Source organism: Athene noctua, chromosome 6 (genome assembly GCF_965140245.1).
Source record: "Athene noctua chromosome 6, bAthNoc1.hap1.1, whole genome shotgun sequence".
In the NCBI taxonomy this organism is placed as follows: domain Eukaryota; kingdom Metazoa; phylum Chordata; class Aves; order Strigiformes; family Strigidae; genus Athene; species Athene noctua.
The window spans coordinates 16,583,811-16,609,520 of NC_134042.1; the positions used below are offsets into that span (position 1 = coordinate 16,583,811).

General features: G+C 37.8%; 1 protein-coding gene across 14 annotated transcripts in view; it reads right to left on the minus strand.

The window, feature by feature from the left end:
- The window catches only part of GPHN (gephyrin), a 307,551-nt gene that overhangs the window by 152,382 nt on the left and 129,459 nt on the right, over window positions 1–25,710 (minus strand). For 13 of the 14 annotated variants that reach the window (XR_012633868.1, XM_074909768.1, XM_074909767.1 and 10 more), the window contains exon 3: window positions 18,416–18,473. The exons of the other annotated variant lie outside the window; for it this stretch is intronic. Coding sequence is in view for 12 of the 13 variants with exons in the window: in XM_074909768.1 (XP_074765869.1) it covers window positions 18,416–18,473 (58 nt within the window). In the remaining variant the exon portion in view is untranslated. The remainder of the gene's footprint in view (window positions 1–18,415; window positions 18,474–25,710) is intronic. 14 annotated transcript variants of the gene reach the window in all.

A 25,710-nucleotide genomic window follows, 5' to 3' on the forward strand; every position in this document is an offset into this window, starting at 1 on the left:
CAGCAACTCACTGAACAGTTACCTTTGCCTTTTAGAACCCAGGAGAAGGCCTGAGGAGTCCCACAAACAACTGCAGCATCGCTCCACTGAAGGCTGAAACAGCCCTGGATACTATTAGACTAACATAATGCCAGGTGAAAGCTAAGACAGAACTCCAGGTGGCCTTATGGCAAGTGTCCAAATAGCATTCAATACAGATACTAAGTCTGCCCAGAAATCTAATAGGATTTGCTTTGGCCATGGGGGGGGGGGGGGGCGCGGGAAGTTCCTCAAGTCCACACAGAGCCAGAAAGTAATCTGAACAATTGCGTAGTCTGCTAAACTTCTGGATGCTCTCACAGTGCAACAAGCAAAGAAACAAACTAAAAGACTTGGATCTGTGAACAGAAATTATGAAGTCCTTATGAAATCAAGAATGTGAAGTATAGAATTCAATCAAAGAAGCATAGGATCTGGAAATGAGTACTGGAGGAATAATTGCCTAGCTACTCTGGAACTGTGGCATCACCTCAAGAAGGAATTTTGGATGACTGAAGACAAGATACTCTGCCCTTATAAAGGTAGTATGTGGAATGGCAGCCATAAGGACCTGGATACTTCAGTGGTCAGCTGAGTAAACTGTCATCAGGTGTACCACTTAGATAGATACAACCAGAAGGAGTAAGAATTTAAGAGCTCAAAAGGGGGGAAGAAACCACTATAAAGCAGTGGTTTTCCAAGGCTATTCAGTCATAAACAATTCAATGCATGCCGATCAGCTGTTAGGAAGCTATGAGTTGTGAGGTGTGAGAACATGAGAGTACTCAACCAGAGAGAGCAACCTGGTACCCTCACCACAGTACAGAAAGGAATCAAAGGAACTGCAGGTAACTAACAACTAAAAGAGCTGGGATCAAAGCAGCCACACGCACATCATACAGAAAATACTGTTTTTTCATAGAGTATGCATGTGTAGATGATACTTTCATGCTACTGGCTATCATCACTCTGGAGAGGAGCAAGAACTGACTACCCTAGAGACTGATCAATGTTTTGGCATGCAGGTCCTGAGATTGCCACAGACTGAAGAAGAGTCAGGGAAGAGCTAAAATAAAATTACTATAGATACTACAAAAGAAATTTAACATAGCAGCATATGAATACACCCGCTGTCAGAACAAGGTGAGATTACCCCAAAAATAACAAGTTTGTCTTTACTATTTCTCTATATGTGTGCCAATTCTGGTAACTTACAATCAATATACCATAAAAGGGGAGGAAGCATTTTGAAAGCCTAAGCCAAGCAAAACTGCTGTATGGTTTTATTAAGCCAGGCAGCTGAATGAGACGCCAAAACAATGAGTACTTTTTAGCAAAAGCACATGCAGTATTGCAAGGAACAGACTTATTAGGGTCCTCTAAAGAATACCCTCGAAGAAAACAGCAAAAGTCACTTGTATCCTCACAGAAATTTCCTTGGGATAGTCTAGTTCATCAAATTCTAAAAAATATACTAAAATGGGCCTGGATGGAATCTCAGTTATTCTCTGTCAAGTTCAAGATTATTTTGTCATTCCTGATAGATGACTGTCTACAGAACATACTCTTAAAGATCAGTAAACGTGTTACTTTTTGACAAATGACCACTGGAAGAGCAGATGAATAAACTGTTTAAATGCAAATCTGAACTTTTGGAATAAATTTAGAGATTTGGTCTAAAGCATCACTTCTGTCTTACAAAGAACTGTAAATAGAGTCAAAGCCACTTACATCAGAGCTCACCATCTCCTGTATGCAACAAAGAACACTGTTATGTCAAACAACTAAGACTGTGAAGAATCACAGTAATATTCTGAGTTAACACTTCTATGTAAAATGGAAGTCTCATAATCACTGTAGTATTAAGAGAATGTACATGCTACCAAACTGGTGGATGAAGTGCTGAAATAACTGCTGGCTGTATACTAGGCTCCTGAGTTTCCAATAACTCCAATATTCTAGAATACTGAGAAACAAAGTGCTCACAGAAGATGGATTCCTCCTGAAGTGAAAGCTTTTTGTAGCACATGTAAAGGTTATGGATCATTTCCTACCCTGAATCAAAATGTTTTATATGTTTAAATAGTCAAATATGTTATTACACTTCACTACATGAAAACCAAGGTCTGAACTATGCACGTGTCTATTGGTCTGAATGATCAATGTGGGGTAAGAAGGCAGAATGACTAGAACAGACACCTGCAAGCTCCTGAATTCCAAGTACCAATACTGTTCAAGTCAGAATGAAGAGATTGTGGTGACTCAGACACTGCTTTTTCTTAACCACAACAGAATAAGGGTACTGGTAGATAAGAACAGATCTGAAATGCATGGAATTAAAAAGGCATCTCCCTACCAACTCAGATGCTCTTCCCCTCTAGAGAAGAAATCTTTGCATTTCTTGATGTTATCAACCACACATTAATCTTTGGTGAATAATACTGCCAATACAATTGCTTATTTAGATATTCACAGAAGTATCTGTTAAGATGTGGCAGCATATTTTGAAGATCCTGAAGATAATGGATTGTAACAATTATTCTATGGCAAGCACAATTCCATAGATGGAGTCATTACATAATGGATGGATCCAGCACCTCCCTGCTCCCTCATGCAGTGCACTACGATGGTGCTATTCACCCAAAAATCATTGTTCTGATCTTCAGCCTATGGATACAGAACAGCACTCCAATTTTGCCTAGCAACATTTACTAGATGTCCCTCTTTTGCAATAAAGAAGTCATCCTTACTGACATCCCTACATATTTGTAGTGGATCCCCCTACCAGTTGAGAGATTTTAAGATTACTATCAGCTGTATTCATTCTCTAACACCTAATTATAATGCATAAATTAAAAGACATTTCCAGCCGACCAGTGCAAACATGCATGCCTAACAACTAACGACTATTGTGATCTATGATTGTCCTGTTGTGTTGTTCAGATTGTTTCTGAGAAGTGTTCTTTTGCCCTGGTGAAGCTTACCAAGTCAACAATAAAATCTCTTTCCTGAATATAAATTAGATGGGCATTATCTGTGCTCGACCTCCTACCAAAAAATTCCTTCTGCCAGTAAAAAAGTATTTGTAGAGAACCGTGAATGTTATGTGTGAGTTGACAGAGAAAGGATTCTTGTACAAATCAAGTCACTACATGTGCGTATACAAAGATATTTATTTTTCTCCAGGAAAAATTACTATCCCAGACAAGTAGGGAACAAATTACAGACTACTATTTCTAGATGATAGATGACCTTCAAGGTCTAAGAATCAATGCCAGATTAGCTTTCAGAAGACAATAAAAAACAGAAAGACAGACTCTTCATCCATTTCTCCAAATATAAGGAAGGTATGGACATCCTGCTCTGATATATTCATGTGATAGGGATACACAAACAACAAAGAGAAAAGTACATGCAAAAAATGAAATAAGATTGGAGTATTCTGGAACTGATTAGACCATCTCTGTACTTCTCCATTATCTATTGAGTAGGTGTAATCTTAGAGACCCTGCAAATGAATTTCAAAAGGGATAAGGAAGGAATAAAAATCAATTGAGATTCATTGACGGTTCTTAACGCAAACAACACATGGACAGCTGTTGAAGGGAATGAAAAATAAATAACTGTGATCATTACAGAAAAAAAAGTCTTTTCTCTATGAGCCCTTGCTTTTTTCTTACAGAGATAGACCACAGTAGAAGAATAATAGAATGAACTAGTAATAGGCTGCCTTGCTTATCAGGTTATTGTTTACTCCTGAACTCTGGAGTATAAGCATCCATAGACTAAAAAGTAGAGAAGGAACCTTTTGGCACTTATAAGACAATACATTACTGAACTAAAAAGGCCATTCTCTTCAAAGGGAAGACCTTTTCAGGATTCAGACTATGCAGAATGTCTCTTAGAGGCCAAAGGATTATAGCTATTACACAACACTGGGTGAAAGCTGCTACCATAGAATTTGATGAGCTATCTTCTGCTTCCATTGCAACTTGCAGTGTCTTATCATTTAGCTGATCCCACTACAATCAAAGATTTCAACTGATTATTATACTTGAGAGAAAACTGATGCAGAACAACTCACATTAGAAAGACTTCTTTCCCTAAGAGCTCAAAGTTTCTGGTCATTTCTCTTTTGGAACATTTTAAAAAGATGTTCTTTTTTTCTTGATACATACTAACAACAAAATTACTTGGAGTCAGGTGGTAATAAAAGCATTCAAAATCCTAAAGAGATTTCAAAATCACCTTCCAACTGTTTCTGCAGCTGGTATAAATGAAGCTAAAATCTGCCAGGATACTAAAGGTTGTTCAAACATGCCTTTATGGGTATTGGAAATCTCTCAGGCAAAATAATATGCAGAATGTCAAACAACCTACAGCATTTTTGCAGAATTCTTTGTATTGTAATCCCCATGGTTTCAAAGGTCCTGAGTTCTTGGATATTATTTTGTGCTATACAGAAAGATATGCTAAAACTTTGTTATATGACAAGAATTATATATATATAAAATAAAAAATGTATATCCTTCTGAACTGACTGAGGTGAAGACAACTTTGTAAGAAGTCTGTCTAATACAAAGTTGCTGCAAATGGAGCAAACAGAAGCTTAATATATCAACTGCTTCATAGAAGTGATGTAGCTCAATCTAGTCTAAAAATGTTAAGGCTCAAAAAGCCATAGAGGCTAACTAGGACATGAACAAAGTTCAAAGCAATACACGACAAGAGCTGGAAAGGATGAGTCTAAGCAGAATCACTTATCTCTTGTTTTTGTAAAGACTTATGCCAAACTTCACTTGCTAAAATTTAAGAATCATAGAAGAAATACTAATCAGTACTATCAGAATGGGAGAAGTATAGAATGCTTTCTGCTAAAGGAAAAGCAGTCCTTAAAAATGCTTGCAGTGAATCATGTTGAGCCTCTTGAGCCTCTTGACTGTTGCAGAGAAACTCTTGGTATATTCAGAAATGCTTTCCAGTCCCATGATTTCCAACACACTGGTTCTATTCGCAACTATTGGTTCGGTGACAGAGTTTTCAAGCACTACTAATTCCAGAGTAAGAAACACTTACATTAAGCATGTCATCTATATAGGTACTCTTAACACTTAATCTTGAATGAATTATGACTTAATTGTTCTGGCAATGGATATATTTGTACCATATGCTTCAGTTGCAAAATCAAGATCTGTGCCAGAACCAAAAGCTGCAGCACTGAGGGAATAGTCATCAACAAGTGAAGCCCTTAAAGTGTCTGCTTCAAGAGGAAATAATGATTTATAAACTTTAATTATGTAGCACAAGACAAACCAAATCATAGTGTCTTCTTCACTAAAAGGCTTTCTTAGAATTTAAGTTCTAAATCTCAAATGATTCCTATTGTGCTAATCTTAGCAGACAATTCTCACCATAAGTAACCCTTTTGAGATAAGTACTTCAGAAAATATTTTTTGAATTTATTTTAAAATTGCTTTCACATACTTTATCTGGTTTATATCAAACCTTCATAACTCTCTAGAAAACAACATTAGTTTAAATGTCAATTAACATATAGAAATTGTTTGTTATACTTTCATAAATTTGAAGGCTGTGTTTGTCAGTGTATTGGTGCAATTTTTTTTCATCAACCCCCAGCAGCGCTACAGGCTTGGGGAGGAGTGGCTGGAGAGCTGCCAGTCAGAGAGGGACCTGGGGGGGTTGATTGACAGCCAGCTGAACAGGAGCCAGCAGTGTGCCCAGGTGGCCAAGAAGGCCAATGGCATCCTGGCTTGTGTCAGCAATAGCGTGGCCAGCAGGGACAGGGAAGGGATCTCACCCCTGTACTCGGCACTGGGGAGGCCGCACCTCGATTCCTGTGTTCAGTTTTGGGCCCCTCACTCCAAAAAGGACATTGAATGACTCGAGCGTGTCCAGAGAAGGGCAACGGAGCTGGTGCAGGGTCTGGAGCACAGGTCGTACGGGGAGCGGCTGAGGGAACTGGGGGGGTTTAGTCTGGAGAAGAGGAGGCTGAGGGGAGACCTCATCGCCCTCTACAGCTCCCTGAAAGGAGGGTGCAGAGAACTGGGGATGAGTCTCTTTAATCAAGTAACAAGCGATAGGACAAGAGGGAACGGCCTCAAATTGCGCCAGGGAAGGTTTAGACTGGATATCAGGAAGCATTTCTTTACAGAACGGGTTGTTAGGCGTTGGAATGGGCTGCCCAGGGAGGTGGTGGAGTCCCCATCCCTGGAGGTGTTTAAGAGTCGGGTCGACACAGCGCTGAGGGATATGGTGGAGTTGGGAACTGTCAATGTTAACGGTTGGACTGGATGATCTTCAAGGTCTTTTCCAACCTAGACGATTCTGTGATTCTGTGAAATGTGTATTTCATGCATCCCTCCTACTGTTTCCCTTGAAAAAGAATTAAGAGAGAATATATACACACTTTTTTTGGGAATAGTTTTACAAAAGGATAAGCAGGGAGAGTCAGTAATTACGGAAATGTTTAAGGAGTGAAATTGTAGCTACAACAGGTTCTAGTGAAAAAAGTGCATTCCAATTGTTACTGATGCGCTCAGACATACAGTGGAGGTTATACATACAAAATGTCTGCTGCTTCACAGGCACAGAACCCTCCTTGCTAAAACATGAGTCATTTCTAGAGCTGTGAAACCATAGAAAGCCCTCTGGACTAGGAAGTACTTGTTCATTATTTTGAAGATGTAAGAAGACATACACGGTAACCTTTATGAGAATGCCAAGTTAGTTATATGCTTCAAAAAAAAAAGTTCCATAAGAAATAATGAGTCTTTTCAACTGTGCATCACCTGCTTTATTATACGCTATTATTCTAACATATGGTCTGTTACATGAAAATATATAAGTGATTTTTGGGTTTTTTTAATTGCAAAACTTACCTTTCTGGACATGTTAAAATCACATTATAGTCATCTGTTCAATCCAGTTTAGAATAAAGGCATCATCTCAACAATTAAAAATACCATATTGCCCCTTTCAGAGAGTTGTATCATCTCCCACACATTCTACTTCGAGGATTTTGATGCATGCAGTATATGTTATCTCTGGACTACTGCTTTCCCTTGTAGAGACAATTGCCACTTTAGTGCTGGAGAGCGATGAAGAGACTACACAGGCAGCAGAGTCATTCAGACAGTATTTTCCGTAAGAGAGAGTAGGTGGAATTAGTGGATGAAGGAGAGTATGCAATAAATTTTATCTGTGAGTAAGAACTGGGCAATACCCTCTGGAAATTAACAACTGCACAATGTTGTATTTATGTTTCTAATATTGTAGCGATCATTGTACATCAAGCAGTTAGTGATCCACATAACAGCTCCCCTGCAGTTCCCAGAGCGGGCTGTGCTGTGCTCCACATCCAGCATGGCCTTCAGGCCTGTGTCATGCTGCACAAACCCCTTGGCCAAAGGACAGACTCAGCTACCTCACTGTAACAGTGGAGCCTTGGGCAGCTCCCACTAAGTGCTGGTGATTATACCACCTGCATGGCCTTTCCTCTACCTAAAAGTGTAGCAAGAATTTCTCATGAGTGGAGAAATCCATCCAGGATTTGATCCGATGCTACACGAACACACAGTTCCCAGCATCTGAAGAGATTAAGATTTATTTGCTATCTATATTCCTCTTATTCTGCCTTATTTAGGGCAAAACTTTTATTAAGCTATTTGCTGTCAGGCCTTCCTTACTGAGATCCAGAAAGAACCTGGCACCATCCCTCTCTCTCCCACCTGCCCCAGTGCAGACCACACACTCATCCAGAACTTCCTTTTCATTCTAATATCCATCACTTCTGACTCTACGAAGGAGAAGCCCTTGCTTTCTTCTTGCAGTTACTAAAAGCAAATCTTTTCCATATTATAAGAGTTCTCTCTCCAGCACTGGTAATATCTGTGATACTTGAAGACATTAAAAAGAGATCAAAGATTTTTTTTTCTTCTGCTAAAAGTTATAAATTGTGGTTAAAGATCAGGTCTACCAGGAATCAACAATTCTATAGCAGCAATATTGCAAGAGCTTTTACATTTGCATCCATGAATCTAAGCACAGTATTTGATAATTTGTCCACTTAGAGCTTTTGGGTTTGGATCTGTAACCATCTGTACCGATCAACTCTAAGAAATGTAGTAGTCCATTAAGTCTCTAGAGCTGCTGTTTCATCTTTCACTTCTAACTCCAAAAGGAGAGATATTTTTAGTTAGAAACTCTTAAGTATTTTTTGTCTGTCACCCAAATTTCAAAATATCTCCAAGAAAACCACATAAGAGCATTGGCTACAGCAAATATATTTCACTGTAATAAGCTTGTAATGAGCAGTATACAGCTCTCTACACAAAAAACAACTGTACAGACAAAATCAGTTTTTGTCAGACAGTTCCTTTTCTATCCCATTCTTTGGATTTTGTAAAATTAAAGTTTCACGTCTTTGTTAACCTTTAGAAAAAAAGCCGCAATAATAATGATAAAACTGACGCAGAGAAGAGCAGGCTACCACTTCATTTAAATATACTCAATTGAAGGTCATAACCAACAAGTTAACATCTGGCCATCCTCATTTACAATACTGACAAAAGAATACTGTTTTGCTCAGGAAATAATTGCAGGCTAACAGAATAAACAGACTACACCCCTTTAGGCTTCTTTTATTATAATGATGTTTTTGTAGGGAAATACTAAATTTTTCACTGACCTACTCGTAGAAAAATTTTCATCAGTAACCTATCTTTGGATAGATTTGAGTGTCTGACTGAGGTCTGATAAGAACTATCTCCAGCGCCTGCTTTCAGGCTGTCTTACAATTTGCATAAATTAAGCATGAGAGTTAATTTTAAAAGTGCAGTAGAAATAAGGAAGAATGTTGCTGAAATGCAAACAAATGTGCCACTCATGGACATTTCTGTCTCAGTCTCTTTATTTGTTCTTCATATGGAAGTGCTTCTATAAATGAGATAATTTTTATAATCTGACTCAAAATCTTTTTCAGCCCTACTATGTCATTTTTGTGATTAGGGGATCAGCCCTTTAAACAGCATTGTATATGGTGGGGCACCAGAGGCTCATACATAACAGAAAAGGTTTTGCGTTCTGGTCTTGGTTCCTTTCCTAATAATTCCTCACAGTCTTTTTTTTTTTTTTTTTTTTTATCCATCCTCTTCTGTTGCCCCTGAACACTGAGCTAATAGTAACCACCTTCTCAGGCCTCATTCTTGGATCACAATAATCAAATTAGAGACCCCTATTTTATATGCAAATTTAGGAATTTTTTTTATACCTCCCATACAGATCACTTAACATTTACGCTTGGATGACATGGTTTGTCATCCAATCAGTATTTCAATACCCTTACTTGCAGTTATACTTCAGTTCTCTACAAATAATGATTTTCATAATTCATTGATTCTACCTGTAAATAGCTGTAGAAACTGAAGTGTTTAAAAAAAAATTAACTGATCTCCTTTTTTTCCTATATATACAGTACCAGTATTCATCTATTTTGCCAATCATAAAAAGAAAGAACTGTCAGAAATTTGTTTAGCACAAGAAAAGCTCATACTGTAACTCTCTCTCAAACTCAGTCAAGCCCCTAACCAATTATGACACTATCCATTAAATTTCCTACATTACATTTCCTTCACAGATCTTCAAAAAGAGTCACCAGAATACGTTCTTTTAAGGTAAATATAACCAAACATAACTTCATGTAACAGGTCACACAGAAAAAGATTAGGGCTTTTCCATAAACTCTACTTACATACTTGCCAGAAGCTATTTGCTGCTTAATGAAGCTGAGCTATGTTCTCTCCTCTCATTCAGGCTGAAACCTCATTTAAGAACTGACTTTTCCAGTGAGAATGGAAGCCACTGAAAACACTGCCCAGTAAACCAGGTCATATGAAAAGCACAAGAACCGTGTTAGAGCAAGTAAGAAGATGCCCCAAGACCTAACTAAGTTTCAGGTGATGACTGGTACAGAGATACGTATATAGCAAAAATGGAAAATGAAAGAAAGCCAGGAGGAAGTCAGAGAAAATTGGTTACTATGGCCACAGAGAGAAGCAGAGATATTTATGTTGGAAAACAACAAGAAATTTGAAATCTCTTGTTGTTTGTTTCTAATGTATTTAGTAAAGAAAGATTTAATAAACAAAACAGGACTGTGGTAATGAAAAATCTGATACACATACATCTCCCCTCTGAAGGGCAACAGCACCAAGAATTCTTAAATGTTACATAACCAGAAAGGCTTGAAAGATAAATAATATACTGGTTTGTCTTATAAATTAACTTTCTGCAATTTTTCCTTTTTCATCCTATAGATACTAATTTCTCTGCAGAAGAACTACAAAACTATTTTGTTTGTTTTGGAAAAGATTACAAAAAATTATTTCATGTCATTGGCATTGCAAGTTCAATGGCTGCACTATCTTCCTGCAATTCTCTATTGTAGCAAATATGCTACAATATTCCATGATCTGTAAAACACAGGCTAAACTTCTTTTGGATGTTCATAAGATCAAATTTCACGATAAAATATAAAATGCATTAATGTAAACCCTTCTCACATTAGAACAGGAATTAATAACAATGCTTCAGCATCTTATATATTCAAGACAGCTTGTAAGAGGAAGGTAGCTTGGTGAGGTGGTCTCTGTCATTTCTGGAGCCATGTCATCTCTGAGGCCACAGAGCCTATGAAATATAAGATGGAAGACAGGAGGAAAACAAGCAGTGATAATTCCTGTTTTCATATGGAAAGTTAGTGAGTATACTTTTTCATCCAGAGCATCTAGGCATTTGATATCCTTTGCCAGGAAATCAGGGGAGTGCTAGCAATACACTCAGCAGTCCTAATAGTGATCAGAGCTTGATCACTAACAGATGTAAAGAAATTTGGGCCACTCCCAGATATTTGCTAGTGTCTCTTCCAAATCAAAAAAAAGTCAATCAGCATCTTCAGTGCCAGATACCCAAAAGAGTGGATGCTCAGATTCTCCCGCCCCAGTTGCTTGGTTTACATCATGCACATCTCTCAAAACAGTGTGGAAGCAGCAAGGCAGAGTGGAAAAATGGAGTATATCTGTAATACTGGTAATGGCAGCAACTGTCTGGGCCTAAAAGAAATCCCACTGAATGCCAGGGAATATCCACAAGAGCAGGGCTGAATCCTGTTATCCAATAACCAGGGAGCAGCAATACAGACACTTCAGCCATCTTTCATTTTACATTCTTTTTGTGCAGATGTTTTTTTGGTTGAGAGGTCTGTGATTGCAGTGAGTACTCCACAGAAGATGAGAGAAACAGATGAAAAGTCCCTTCAGTGAGTACTCCCTAAAGAGTTTCTATACAAAAACTTGAGACAGCAATAGTTATAGCATGGAGAACAGTCATGTCCTTCAAGTAAAAAGAGCCTCAAACCTATCAGAGCAGAAACAATCCAAAATCAAAACCAATATCCACAACTACTGGCTTCATAGGTGGGAAGAAAAATCCCACAACAGAAAAGGCATTCTTATGAAACACTCGTATTTCACTGGTGTGAGAGTGTGCCTGGATAGTGGTTCAGGCTTGCAGAGCCAGGTTTGGCACCAAACCCCAAGATTCTAAGCCAGAACCCAATGTAATACAGACTGTACTTTACAGAAAAAGGGGAAAAAACAGTTTTAGAAGAAATAAAACTAACTTAAAACAGCAAGGACCAGTGAGAACAAAAACAGACATAAAACAGATAATGGAATCACAATCAACTAGAAGCAATGTAATATGATACAATATAATACAAATAATCAGCTATTGGCAAGAAATAAAAGAACAGGACAAATGCATGGCATGGGGGAGAAAGAGCTAAGAGCACATCATCAATACTTCAAGGAGTGTAAATCTCTAGCCTAAGCTACTCTGCATATGTGCTTATAGCATGAATGCACACATATGGACAAACAATTAAAGGAAAGTAATTTTTTGTTTCATATAATGTTTTTCACTATTTTGTCACACTGTCTGACACATAAACCTTTTATTTCTCTTCAGCACGGAAACATCATTTAAAGATTAATACAGCAAGTAAAAACTCAAAGTTCCTTCTGTCATCTAAACAATTTAATTAACATTTTTTAATGAGTCATATGTAGCTTGGAAAAGAGTAATAATTAGTGATCAACTCCGTTAATGCAGGATTTAAATATTGGGAAGAAATCTGTGTGTACATTAAGTAAACTAATTACAGAGAAATATGATGAGACGTAAAGTTGTAATGTAACACATCCCACTTCTCCATTGTCCTAGCTGGATCCATGGCCATATGAAAGTCTCCTTTATGGAAACTTGAGAACCAAGTAGGAGATCCAAATCTGGAAGTTTATCAGGGATTTCATACACTAAATTGAGATCTCAGAATAGTGTCTCTTTTTTTGTTATGGGTTGGGACACTTGCACATTCTTTTAGAAATCTTATTTTCCTGGCTTCAGGAGCACAATCAAACTGTCTACTGGAGTGTCAGACTCTGAGTGCACATCAAGAAAGTTAAAAGAGAAGCCCTCAGTTTTAGCCAACACACAGTCCAGCCTGACTAGTAATCTAATCATGGGAGAACACGTGACCATCACACATTGCCTTTAAATCTTTTTCAGCTTGTATCTGTAAGCTTTGGAGTCTATGGAGATACTACTTGTTAATACTCATTAGACATTCAATTGATAATATCCTTTTATGTCATGCTACCCAGTAAGAGCTCTTGTGCCATGAATTATTAATTCTAATCTGAGAGGTAAAAGAAGGAAAACTTGGCAGAAAAATTGAGAATCAGAATTGTCCTTCCTGCAAGGTAAATAGTAAAGCTTCTTAGTGCTTTATGTTTCTCATTAATGGGACTGATGGGAGTCCATACTTTAAACATCTTGAACCTCTTCAAAAAACTCTTATTCTGAAAGGTGAATGAAGGGAAATCTATTTTTTGTTTGTGCTGGATTCAAACAGATACACAAAATTATAATTCCACCATTACCACCAAATTGTGACGCCTCCCATTGTAAACCTTGTGGAAACTTCTGTGGAGACCCTCGGCAAATGTTGATACACTTAGCAGATGAACATCAATACAGTGATGAAATAAACCAGATCCAGCACTTAAACTCCTATGCAAAACTGGAATGACAGCACATCTTGTTTATGTAATGCATTGTTGATACTGTACAAGATGCAAGAAATATTTAAATGCCTGCCACCCTCTATTGAGATACAAAGCCAGTTTTGTGAAGTCTGAATATTTTGAATCACAATTCTGTTCTAATGGACTATCCACTCTAGTACTAATGATTACCTTCCTTTCATTCATGTTTTTTTGATACAGGACTATAAACTGGCACTTGTTGACAAACTGCTTATTTTTTCCACACACTGATAAACACGAAAATGCTTTGAAGGATCAAGGCCAGTGTGTCTTGGCTACACAGAGAGGTTGCATGAGTTTCATCAGTTACTCCTACCAGCATAAAGAACAGATTCTGGCATATGGTATTATGTAGGTATATGACACCACAAGGTCTATAAACAAGATTATCTCTGAGAAAGTCTCTGAATGGACTGATTTTATTTGTAATCATTTCAAAGATGCACATTTTTGATGTCAGATCCACCTTTGTTCTGAAATGCAGCTCACTGATACTGAAATCAGCTTACTTTGTAGGTAAAATGTTCCTAAATATGAATGTGTGGAAAAGTTAAAATCTCATTAATTTCTAAATCATCTAGAGCAACTAACCTCTAAGAAGAGACAGAGTTCCCCATTTCCCTTCTGGCTACTTCCCTCTCTCTCACATTTTTTTTTTTAGTTTTCTACTCTTAGATCATTATCACTGGAGTCTGTTGCCTGACAGAACAAAGACTATCTGAGAGGAATGTGTTTCAGCTATTCATGGAAAGGATTTTCCTCTATTAAACTATTAAGTGAACATATACTTCTAAAGAAGAAAAGACAGCTATCCTATCCTATTGAGGGGAAAAGGTCTGTAGTCTTAAATGTAGCTTTTAATACTTTATGCATATGTGGTTTCATTTAAAGAGCAACTATAGGAGAATTATGGGTGTTCTTTGAGGAGCATAAAGTATGTCTCTGTATGAAAGGGTGACTAGTGGAACTAAAAAATTTGCCATCTTCCTCCATAACTGCTTTACATCTAAATTTACAAATTTATAATCAGTACTAAGAAAAATTTCTATTAAGATTTCTTAAAATTAACTATCAGAGGAGGTAACCATTTAACCTTGCTCTTTACACTGGAATATCTGTCTCATACCACAAGTATTACAAGAATGAAATACAATGGCAATGTCTTTCTTGTGCATATTACTTTGATGAATTGAACACCTGTTGTCAGAGTAATTTCTGGTCTTGAGATGATGAAATCCATGCATATGCCTACATAAAAAGCATACAGGGAAGCACTTAAAAAAACAAAACAAAACAAAACAAAAAACCCCCCGATCCCATTCCTTTCTGTTGTTACCTTGCAAGTCCTAGCAAACCACTATTTTTTAGAAATCTGTTAATGAGTGGTCTTCTCAATCACCCAGTCTTCCTCTAGAAAAACAATCCTTCACAATATCATGTATTTCCTTTGTAATGACAGAATGCTGCAATCAAAAAGAGCATCTCTCATGTATTATAAACAGTAAGATGCTACTGTTGACATATAAAAATATCTACAGGCACATCACACAAACTTTGCCTCATGGGTAATAGTCATAAATCATTCTCTACTAGACACAAACTTCACGTTGTAAACTACATTGTATCTTGTTATGAATGACATTAACTAGAAATAAAGAAATGTTAAGTTTGCTGCCATTTTTCCCTCTCAAATGCAATTGCTTTAATTTTCAACCAAAAGAAATTCTTCAAAACCAGTGTTGCCTGATATGCTCACCACTCCCTATGTACATGAAATGATTTGGCTTGGAAGTCCTCTCCTTTAGGCACAACACACTACTACAAGTGGATGAGGAGCAAGGCTGAAATCTGCCAATGCATTTTTGCAAGTCTGAAAAGCTCCTTGCTTACAAGATTAATAATTCTGAATAGAAGTCTAGAGAAAGTTGAAACAGTGACACTTTCTCAGAAATATCCTGTAATTCCTATATTTACCGTCTTCATCAGTTCCTGCAGATTTTTAAAACCAGCAGGTACTGAAAATGAAGTGTCATTGCTTTAACTGGTGCAGAGAAATAACAGGAATTGCAGATGGCAGTACATCCACTGAAGCATTCACTTCAGTTTTCCTCCTCTGAAAGCTTCTCTTAGTGAAGCATTGGTCCTGAAGATCCTGTGACAGAAGACATTTGTACCTTCTAGAAAAGTTTTCAGGGGAAAACCTGTGATGGAATCTTTATATTGTTATCTGCTGAGCACTCTCACTTTGGGAACCTAAGTACCTATGACAAAAATCGAGGGAAGGTAAGTTATATCACACTGCATTTCAGATGGTGAAGAACCATAGTGGTGACTGGTTCCACACAATTCTTCCTAACCTTGGTAAGGTGCATGAGGGTATTTAGTGTACCTGCTATGGTTTCTGCCACAAATACTCCTAAATCATATGCCTATAAGCATGCCAGGCACTACTTAATTTTGGTAAGCAGGATGCACCGCTTAATTACACCCAACACTGACCATATACATTCACTCAAAGAAACAGCTACACATATGCACAGGCAATATCCTAGATACATAAACCATATATAATCTCACAGTACATATATACACATAGTAAAATCACACTCACATACAAGGATAAATATATTCTAAACACTCCAGAATGGAAACATTATAAGCACATGTTAAAATTTCCTGAGCATTGCAAAATGGACAAATAAATTCTCATTCATATATCTATATATCTATATATCTAAAACACAGGTTAGTTTTTAAATTACTCATACATTTAGAATCATGCACTTCCTTAAGCTTTTAAAGATACTTTTCAACCAGCAGGTATATTAAGGCTTACAGTTTTTGCTCATCCATAAACTCAAGAGGTACAGTCTCTGCTTACAATGGTGTTCTGCCTAAGATGTAATTACGTGAATTAACAAAATCAATACATCTGTTTTCCTCATAAATTATTTTGAGCTGTAAAAGAGGTTAATCTACCACCTTTTCTAAAATATATGGAAACGCTGTCAAAGAGACTTCTTATTTATTTGTCATAGTAATTATTGCTCTCTGCCTGATAAAGTGCCCTCCTTTGCCATTTAAGCAAGCGGTTTACTTTGTAAGGACTATCAGAAAACATGAATATTCCAACTCCTGTGAATACAATTCAGCAACCTGTCAACTTAAATCATATATTAAAACCAGAGCTATTCTTCTTGCACATTTAATCAAATTAAACCCCTTAATATTTCATGTTTAAATAGGGGAGGGATAGTTGCGAGGCAAAATAACTCAGAACTATTGTGCATGGAAGAAAATTCTGTCCTCTCTAGAAGTAACAGTAACAGTAATCTCATTTGATTTCTCTTTTATTTCTTCCTCTCTTCTTTTTCTACTCAAATCTGCTTGAAGAACTTTTCAGAAGTTAAGACTCCCCCTACACTTACTGCAAGGTTTCTCAGTCTCTGTTTGCTGGCTGCTATTCAAAAAAATATATACAAAAGAATACTTTTCCATATTTTATATAGATTTGTCCATTATACTCCTTGCTAGTGTGTCTTAGCACCTTCCAGTAGTGCCTTATTTCATATGAATAACACCTACTGTATTACAGCTTCAGAAGTTCAATCACTTAAGGTTTGAGAGGTGGGCTGACTTCAGTCATAACTGAAAAAACCCCATTACCTGAACAAGACAAGACAGCTACCAGAAACAAGTAAAGGAGGTGATTTTTTACAAACACTTTAAATAGCTCTGACTTAGAACAATACAATCCTCCCTCCACACTTACATGAATAACCCATCCTTTGCTGTTTCCTAGGATCTCAAGCATTTAAACACCAGCCGAGTAAGAAAGAGCTGAAAAACTGGAACAGACCTCCTTAGCAGGTGGGGGGAAAAAACATTCCTGTGACTACTGGTCTTGCCTAATACAGTAAGTTCCTAAAAATAAAATTGTTTCTTTTTTCCCAGCATTCCATTTTTCTTTGTTCACTGAACTCAGTTTGCACAATGAAGCCAGAAATATCAGCTTCCTTTTCTCCATCTTCAACATTAGCAAAATGTCAGTGGGTTTGGATTTCTTATATTAAAGGTGAAAGATTAGGGTTTAGTGTTTTTGTCATTTTTGGTTTTATAGTTTTGGTGCAGTTCTCTGAACATCATAAAAACATTACATAACTACTATGTTTTGAAAACCTTATTTCTTTCTTTCTAATACTAAAGTCTAAACATTGGATCTATCTTAGTAAGTCATGCTCTTGATAATTCAGGATAGACAAGTTCATGAATCTGAGAGAAGATAAACACATTTTGATCACAATGCAGTGATAACTTTGACTGATGCAGATACAGTCAGTCACTGTATTTGCTTACAATGAGTTTGATGCTAATTGAGAAGGAATAAATCCTCACAACTTTACACACTGTGAAGTCATGTCTATATCAGATGATTATGCAACCACTTCCCTTTACGAGACTTTAAATTACTTGACTCCCTTTGTCCAGTTGAAAATGAGTATGCAAAACAGCACAATGGCTTAAGAAATCACAAGGAGCAAGCAATACATCAGACTGAGTGACTACCAATCAAATAAAGAACCAGCTACGCAGACCATGCTACCAGATCTAGGCCAGATTCCTGCCCAGTACCCATCTTTTACTCCACTGAAGAACAAAATTGACACAAATTGCTGAAGTACTTTCCATGAGTGGACTTGGCTAAAGTGAATTTTGTTATACCGCATATTGCAATGGAGGTAAAATTCAGTATTTATTGTTGACACTCTCAAAATCAAAGAGCTTGTAATGATTTTGAGCACCAATGACTTCACGCTATTCCCCTCTTAAGACAAATAATAGTGAAAAAAATAGATGTGCTTTTGATCTCAAAAGCAGAAGGACACTATCTTTACATTTGTTTTTTGTTATAAAAACGTAACTCAATGCTCACAGTAATCCTGCATCTGTCTTCAGGTAACAAAACAGAAATACATTGAATTACACAAGTTTTTGACATCAAACAAACCCTACTGAAGTCAACTTAAGCTGTACTTGTAAAAATAACAAAATTTCTATTTTAGATGCCTCAATATGGATGTAATACTTTTACTTTAGGCACTATCCCCCCATACAATACACTGCAAAGCAAGAAATAACATGTTTTTTTAATGTAACATTACTGTAGTTCTCCAAGCAAAGAAATTCAGTGTTGAAAGGCAGTAATACTGTACCTTAATTTCTTCTATTTCATCTGGCACTATCTTGTATGCAGATATAGTCCCACCCAACCTGAAATCAGAAGAAAAATATTCTCTGAAATCAGAAGAAAAATGTTCAAAAAAATCTCCCTTCCTTTCTTTATCCAAAGAAAAATTTTCGTGTGATTAGCATAAACATTAGAAACAAGGTGTCCTTCATAGGCTGAAAGATAAGATTTAGGTCAACCAAGCAGAATTACCATCACCAGGATCTTATTCTTTATATTAATGTCCATCAGTCATCATATTCTAAGATTTCTTGTTTGTTATTTAAGTCCTATAGATGAGTTTAAATATTTGAAGCCTGATGTTCTTTGCGCTCGTATTTCACTAAGCTGCTATACAGTCTTAAATACATCCTAATGCAATTCTAGAAGCTGAAATTTTTTAACAAACTAAAAAGACTCTATGGTTTACGTGTTTGAAAAGTCTCTGGAATTCATGACTGGTAATAAGAAGTGGGTGATGTGTTGTCACTGATGTAGACCAAATAAGGGGGTTTGTTCCACATTGAACTTAGCGATTTTGTCTACATCTTGAAAAAGTTATGGTAAAGAATCATTCACATACTGAAGATGCACGAGTAGCATGTACTATAAATGGTGGTAAATATTACATTTTCTCCAGAGACAAGCAGACATGGCTTCTTTTATTTCATAAAGCAGTATCATTGATAGTGACAACTCAGACCTAAAAATGTAACTGCACTAATGACCTCCCTGCTGGCTCTGCACAGCAATACTAGTCATTTTCTGGGTCCTAGAGAAATGGAAATCACTTCAGAAACTATTTATTGTAAAGTAGTAGATAGCTATCAAATGTGTATTTGTATTATGCTTTGATGGGCACATGCTTTGCTGGATAAAAAACTGTCTGGATGGCCGGGCACAAAGAGTTGTGGTGAACGGAGTTAAAGCCAGTTGGCAGCCAGTCACAAGTGGTGTCCCCCAGGGCTCGGTGTTGGGGCCACTTCTGTTTCACATCTTTACTGATGATCTAGACGAGGGGATTGAGTGCACCCTCAGTGAGTTTGCAGATGACACCCAGTTGGGTGGGAGTGTTGATGTGCTCGAGGGTAGGGAGGCTCTGCAGAGAGACCTGGACAGGCTGGAGCCATGGGCTGAGGCCAACTGGAGGAGTTTCAATAAGGCCAAATGCCGGGGGCTGCCCTTGGGCCACAACAACCCCCAGCAGCGCTACAGGCTTGGGGAGGAGTGGCTGAAGAGCTGCCAGTCAGAGGGGGACCTGGGGGTGCTGATTGGCAGGCGGCTGAACAGGAGCCAGCAGTGTGCCCACGGGGCCAAGAAGGCCAATGGCATCCTGGCTTGTGTCAGCAATAGCGTGGCCAGCAGGGACAGGGAAGGGATCTCACCCCTGTACTCCGCACTGGGGAGGCCGCACCTCGATTCCTGTGTTCAGTTTTGGGCCCCTCACTACAAAAAGGACATTGAATGACTCGAGCGTGTCCAGAGAAGGGCAACGGAGCTGGTGCAGGGTCTGGAGCACAGGTCGTAGGAGGAGCGGCTGAGGGAACTGGGGGTGTTTAGTCTGGAGAAGAGGAGGCTGAGGGGAGACCTCATCGCCCTCTACAGCTCCCTGAAAGGAGGGTGCAGAGAGCTGGGGATGAGGCTCTTGAACCAAGTAACAAGCGATAGGACAAGAGGGAATGGCCTCAAGTTGCGCCAGGGAAGGTTTAGACTCGATATTAGGAAGCATTTCTTTACAGAGCGGGTTGTTGGGCGTTGGAATGGGCTGCCCAGGGAGGTGGTGGAGTCCCCATCCCTGGAGGGGTTTAAGAGTCGGGTTGACATAGCACTGAGGGATATGGTGTAGTTGGAAACTGTCAGTGCTGGGTCAGTGGTTGGACTGGATGATCTTCAAGGTCTTTTCCAACCTAGATGATTCTGTTATTCTGTGATTATCTCCCTATTATTGATTTTTTCCTTCCAGTTGTCAGCATTTCCATACAGATGTATTTTCTTATAGTCAGTCTTGAAATTATTGCACATATTGTTTACTCAGGCTAAAAAGGGAAGAAAACACACAGAAAATACCTTAAGATTTTCTCCACAAGTCCTGCCTTTCCGTATCTCTACAAGAAAATCACTCTCATAAATGAATGTTTTGAAGGCTTTAGACAGAAAATGAAGTCTGCATAGGAACAGTCAAATCTGAAGTCTACCACTGCTCCAAGTAATATCAACTATGATTTCTGAGGTAGAGACAGGGTCCAAACATTACTGCATTCTCATCTTGAACATTAGAGTGTAGCAACTGCTCTCTCTTATTTCCTCTGCAACTTTCATTGCTGCTAATCATCAATGGAGGTGAAAGTTAGAGAGAACTGAAACTTTTTTTTGCCAGCGAAACTACAGACATGAGCTTTTAATCTTAGACTCATAGACTGGTTTGGGTTGGAAGAGACCTTAAAAATCACCTAGTTCCACCCCCCTGCCATGGGCAGGGACACCTTCCCCTAGCCCAGGTTGCTCACAGCCCCGTCCAACCTGGCCTTGAGCACTGCCAGGGAGGGGGCAGCCACAGCTGCTCTGGGCAACCTGTGCCCAGTGTCTCACCACCCTCACAGTAACGAACTTCTTCTTAATATCTAATCTAAACCTACCCTCTTTCATTTTAAAATTGTTACCCCTCATCCTATCACTTTACTCCCAGATCAAGAGTCCCTTCCCATCTTTCCTGTAGCCCCCTTTAAGTACACAAATGGTTAACTCTATCCCAGCCAAAACCAGCACATTCTCCACCCCTTATTCCATACCATTTACTGTTTACCGTTCTTCACTATACCTGACCTTTGTTCAAATGGTGTTTCCAGGGATAGCTACAAGACATTGATTTTAACATCATGACGAAGGATTGCTTCATCATACCATGACAAGGAATGGCTCAGATCAGTGATGTTATTGCACATGATCAGTCCTATTGCTACCAGAATGAGCTCTGTAAGAAAACAATTTTTATTTAGTTCTTTCAGATCCATTCCTGTCAGCACTCGGCAGTACCCAAAAAATAACTTCATTAACTTTCTATCCTCTAGCTTAAGTGGGAGACAGAGCCTCTGCTACCAGCATGCACTAGCAGGGAATTCCACCTGTCAGATTTTTTTATTGGCCACCCTCGGCACAACTGTTAAGCATTTTCTTGAGATACCTCAGGGAAAAAATAAAAATCAGAGTAATTGACTCAAACTAATCTGTCTTGCTTAAAGCATTAAGTAGCATAATTTTCTGCAAATACTTCCGCAAAGTATTGTGTCAAGAGTTTAACATACTGTGAATTTGCCCAGTTGTAATCCAAATGGTAGCACATTTTCAAGTAAAATGTCAGGTACCACAATTCTGCATTTTTAAAAGAGAAAGATACATTAAAAGTTATGTTATTGTTTAAATAAACAACCTCTCACCTATAGCTTCAGCTTACCATATATATCTTAATACTTTTTCAATCCTACACTGACATTTTAAGCTTGAAAATCCAGACTACATACATAAATAACAACAAATTTGAAATAGAAGGAGAACCAGAGACACATAAATATACAATTCTATAAATGCCTCAGAGCTGAAATGATATTTTTAAGGAAATCTATACTTTCCTAATTTCAGAACATTAAATTTCACTCCATTTTATAACTCCTGGAAGAGAGATCCACCACAGCAGATTGCCAGTTAAATCTGGTACTACAGAGGACATAATAATAAAGACATTTGACTTTGTTTATAAAGCTTGGTTGTGAGTTTCAAAACAAATTTAAAGGCATCACACCCACTGGGAAGATCCAATTAACACAGCCTGAACTCTTCTACTGGTCATAAGTATGATATATGTGAGGAAAAGAATTTTTGATTTTAGTATATAATAACGTATCTATGAGAAAAAAGGATTTCAGCTGCCTATTTGGCAGTCTGTGAGTAGTGAACAAAAACATATACATAAAAATTTTAAAACAGTCTGCTTTTCTTCTGGCAAAATGTTTGATTAGCTTCCATGTCATGCACAAAATATTATGGTATACAATTCACGTGCCAAACAAACGTTAAGAGGCAGAATCAGTTGTGAAACATGCTGCATACTCTTCACTCAGAAATCATAAATCCCAGTTAATTCCAAACTCATGGTAAATAGTCTGAAAAGAAATTTGAAAGCGCTTAGTTTGGTGTTACCTAAATTGCTACTACAAATCTCCCACAGTCAGGTAAGTCACCAGGGTAAGGGACTACATGATGTGATGCACACACACAAGTTACTGGGAAAAACAAAAACATTGTGATAAATTGTAAGACAGAACAGCAAAATCAAGGCAAACTGATTATCAATGCATTAATTGGTAAGTCCAACTTAAGGAAAACTTTGTATTTGGAGTATTTCTCTGAATTACATTTAAGTGTCACTATCAATTGCGACCTGTCTGGAAGTTTGCTTGTTATTTTGCAAATCCTTGATTTGATCGCTGACACCTGAAAGAACAGAGACCAGATGATTACACACAGGAGATTTCAGCTACAGGATGATACAGTCTGTGACAGAGGACTTGCACACGGCATACATTTTTTCATTTTCTTGGGAGCAACATCTCTCTGCGGGTTGGTTTTGTTAGAATATTTTATGCTAGCTTTTTTGATCACAGTGTTTCAAGAAGCAATTACACTGCAATCAGAAAAGCAAAGGCCAGCTAGCATGAGTACACATGAACTACTATGGGCTTTGTACACTAGAACATAATGCAGCAAAGAACATGTTAGAAGGGCCAGGATTCAGTTCACCGGGGACCCAATTTTTGTGCAGATTCACTCTTCATCTTTCACAGATTTTAGTTTTATTATAAATTTCATTATATTTTTCTCCACTTGAACAACACAACATCCAGCATCCTATAATATAAATGTAATTTTCTCTCAGAACAAATACGCAACCAAGAGCAAAGCTAAATATTCAGCCAGCTGCTTCCAGTAAGCTGAAAAGACAAGTCACAAGCTTCATCTACAGAGACCTAATGAGCAAAGTCCCTCTCTCCCAAACAGCAGTATTTTCACACTATAGTTAGCCACAATATTTAATAGTAAAATTATTTTAACTACTTTAATTTTTCATGTGTATATGTAACAGATAATCTCTGAAAGGTCAGATGATATCTATTTAAATTTTGATAGACGCGAGTCTCATCAAATGTGTATCATACCCTGCATGTAATACAGACACCCCAGTTCTCTAATCCCTTTTCACAAGAGAAGTGAAATTATTCCTAGGTGCAGGAATTGGAGCTGACACAATAAAAATGAAGAACCACGCCTTATCTTTGAGGAGAGAATCAGAAAAGACAGGGTAGAAATTCCATAAAAAATATTAGGAAATAATAAATCTTATATGCCTATTTGCACAGGAATTTGCAAAAGAATAGAAACTCTGTATCTTTCTTAGGAAAACTATTTTGGGAAAAAAGTGCACCTCAGGTTGACATATAATGCATACACTGGGTTCGCAGGAAGTTCACAAAAAGGATTCAGAAGAATGTGGAAAACAAGGTTTCTATAGCAACCTAAGAAATTAGCAAAATACAGGAAATAAACTGAAGTGAGGCCAATACAGTTGTATTGGAACAGATGGAAGCTTTACTATTTCACAAATTAAAGCAGAATATCACTGAAGAGGGAAAACTTGAACGTAATCCAAGTTAAAGAAAGTTAAAAACCATGAAGAAATGTGCTTAAATGGAGGCAAGAAACAATGAACCACAGCCCAAATGGGAAGAGAACTTGAAAAGACAAAACTTAAGAGAAATAAATTACAACTCTAACAATAAGCTATCCATTATTTTAATAAATTATTTTATGACCTGTTTGCTGTATGTTTCAATACTCTAAAACAGAAACTGAATTTCTCATTTTTAAAACATTTATTCTGGATATAAGGTTAAAATTATCACAGTGTTATTTCCCATATAGTTGCAAGTTGGACTTCTGACTGGTTTTCCCCTGTGCCCCTGTATATATGTATGTGCCAATGGACTCACTGGATTATCATGGCATCATGTGCAAGGCACTTGTGCACCTGGACTGAACCAATACTGGTTGGCTTTTATAATTTGAATTCTGACCAAAGACATGAAACACAGTCTTTATATACAGTTCCACATTCAGTGACTGCCATAGCCAAGCTATTGATTGATCCGTTAACTTAATAAATGAGTCATACTGTATGCAATGAAGTCAATTTTCTAAAAATAGACTGTAGCCAGCTTGGCTGCTGTCATCTGCTTAAGTTCTCCAGTGCCACTTTAATTAACATTAATCTTTCTTCAGATAGATCACTGTCTAAATGATATCAAGTTGTCACTAAACCTCCTAATGAAACTCTGCTTCATCTTTAAATGAAAGCAAAACTCAACATCCTCTGCTCAAGTTGTTTTTTTTTTTCCCAGACCCATCTCATAAATATATTTGTTAGTCATCGTCAGAATATTCTACCTTTTGACTGATTTATAAACCAAGCCGAATATACAATTGAGAGAGACTGTATTTGTGAGCAGATCAAATGACTGGGAGCCAATCTGACTCTTTCTAATTCTAAGGACATGTTCATTTTATCACAAGCTGCTGAAAGAATACATGTTAGGATACTACTCCTGTCAGCGCAAACTGACCAAGATAGCATTTTTGGTCTACTCAACTAGGCTAGCTTTATGTTGACCCATGAGACATCACCAAAATCATCTTCCCTTGGATCCCCACATACAGCCAAAACTACACCGAGAATACCAGGGAAACAGGTGCCAGAATTGCATTTCAAAGCAACTTTGTTCTCCACTACCTGTAGGGCTGTACATTAAAAGCAGACACAAAGCTCCTTTAATTGATACTAGTTTCTACTGACCTTTAAGAACCTGTTAAAGCACCCTGAAGGGAGGTAGTAAGAAGGCATGCTATTTTGGGCTCACTTCCTACACGACAGCACACTGGCAGCCAGAGCAAGCTGGGCTGCAGCTCCTACCCCTGGCAGCATGCCAACAAGGAATTGTGCAAAACAGCTTGCAAAGTGCTTCGTGAGGACAGTTTTACTTACTCTAAAGTGTAGGGTTACATGATGAAGATCCAGCCCACGTTTTTTGTTTTGCTTCTTTTTGGTTTTTAATGGATTCAATAATTAGATCCTTGAAAACTTACTCACCCACCCCTAATCTTAGGCTAACTTCAACATGCTTGTATTCAAAAACCTCACAGAAATTAAATGGTTGCAGAACGCTCTCTGTCAGT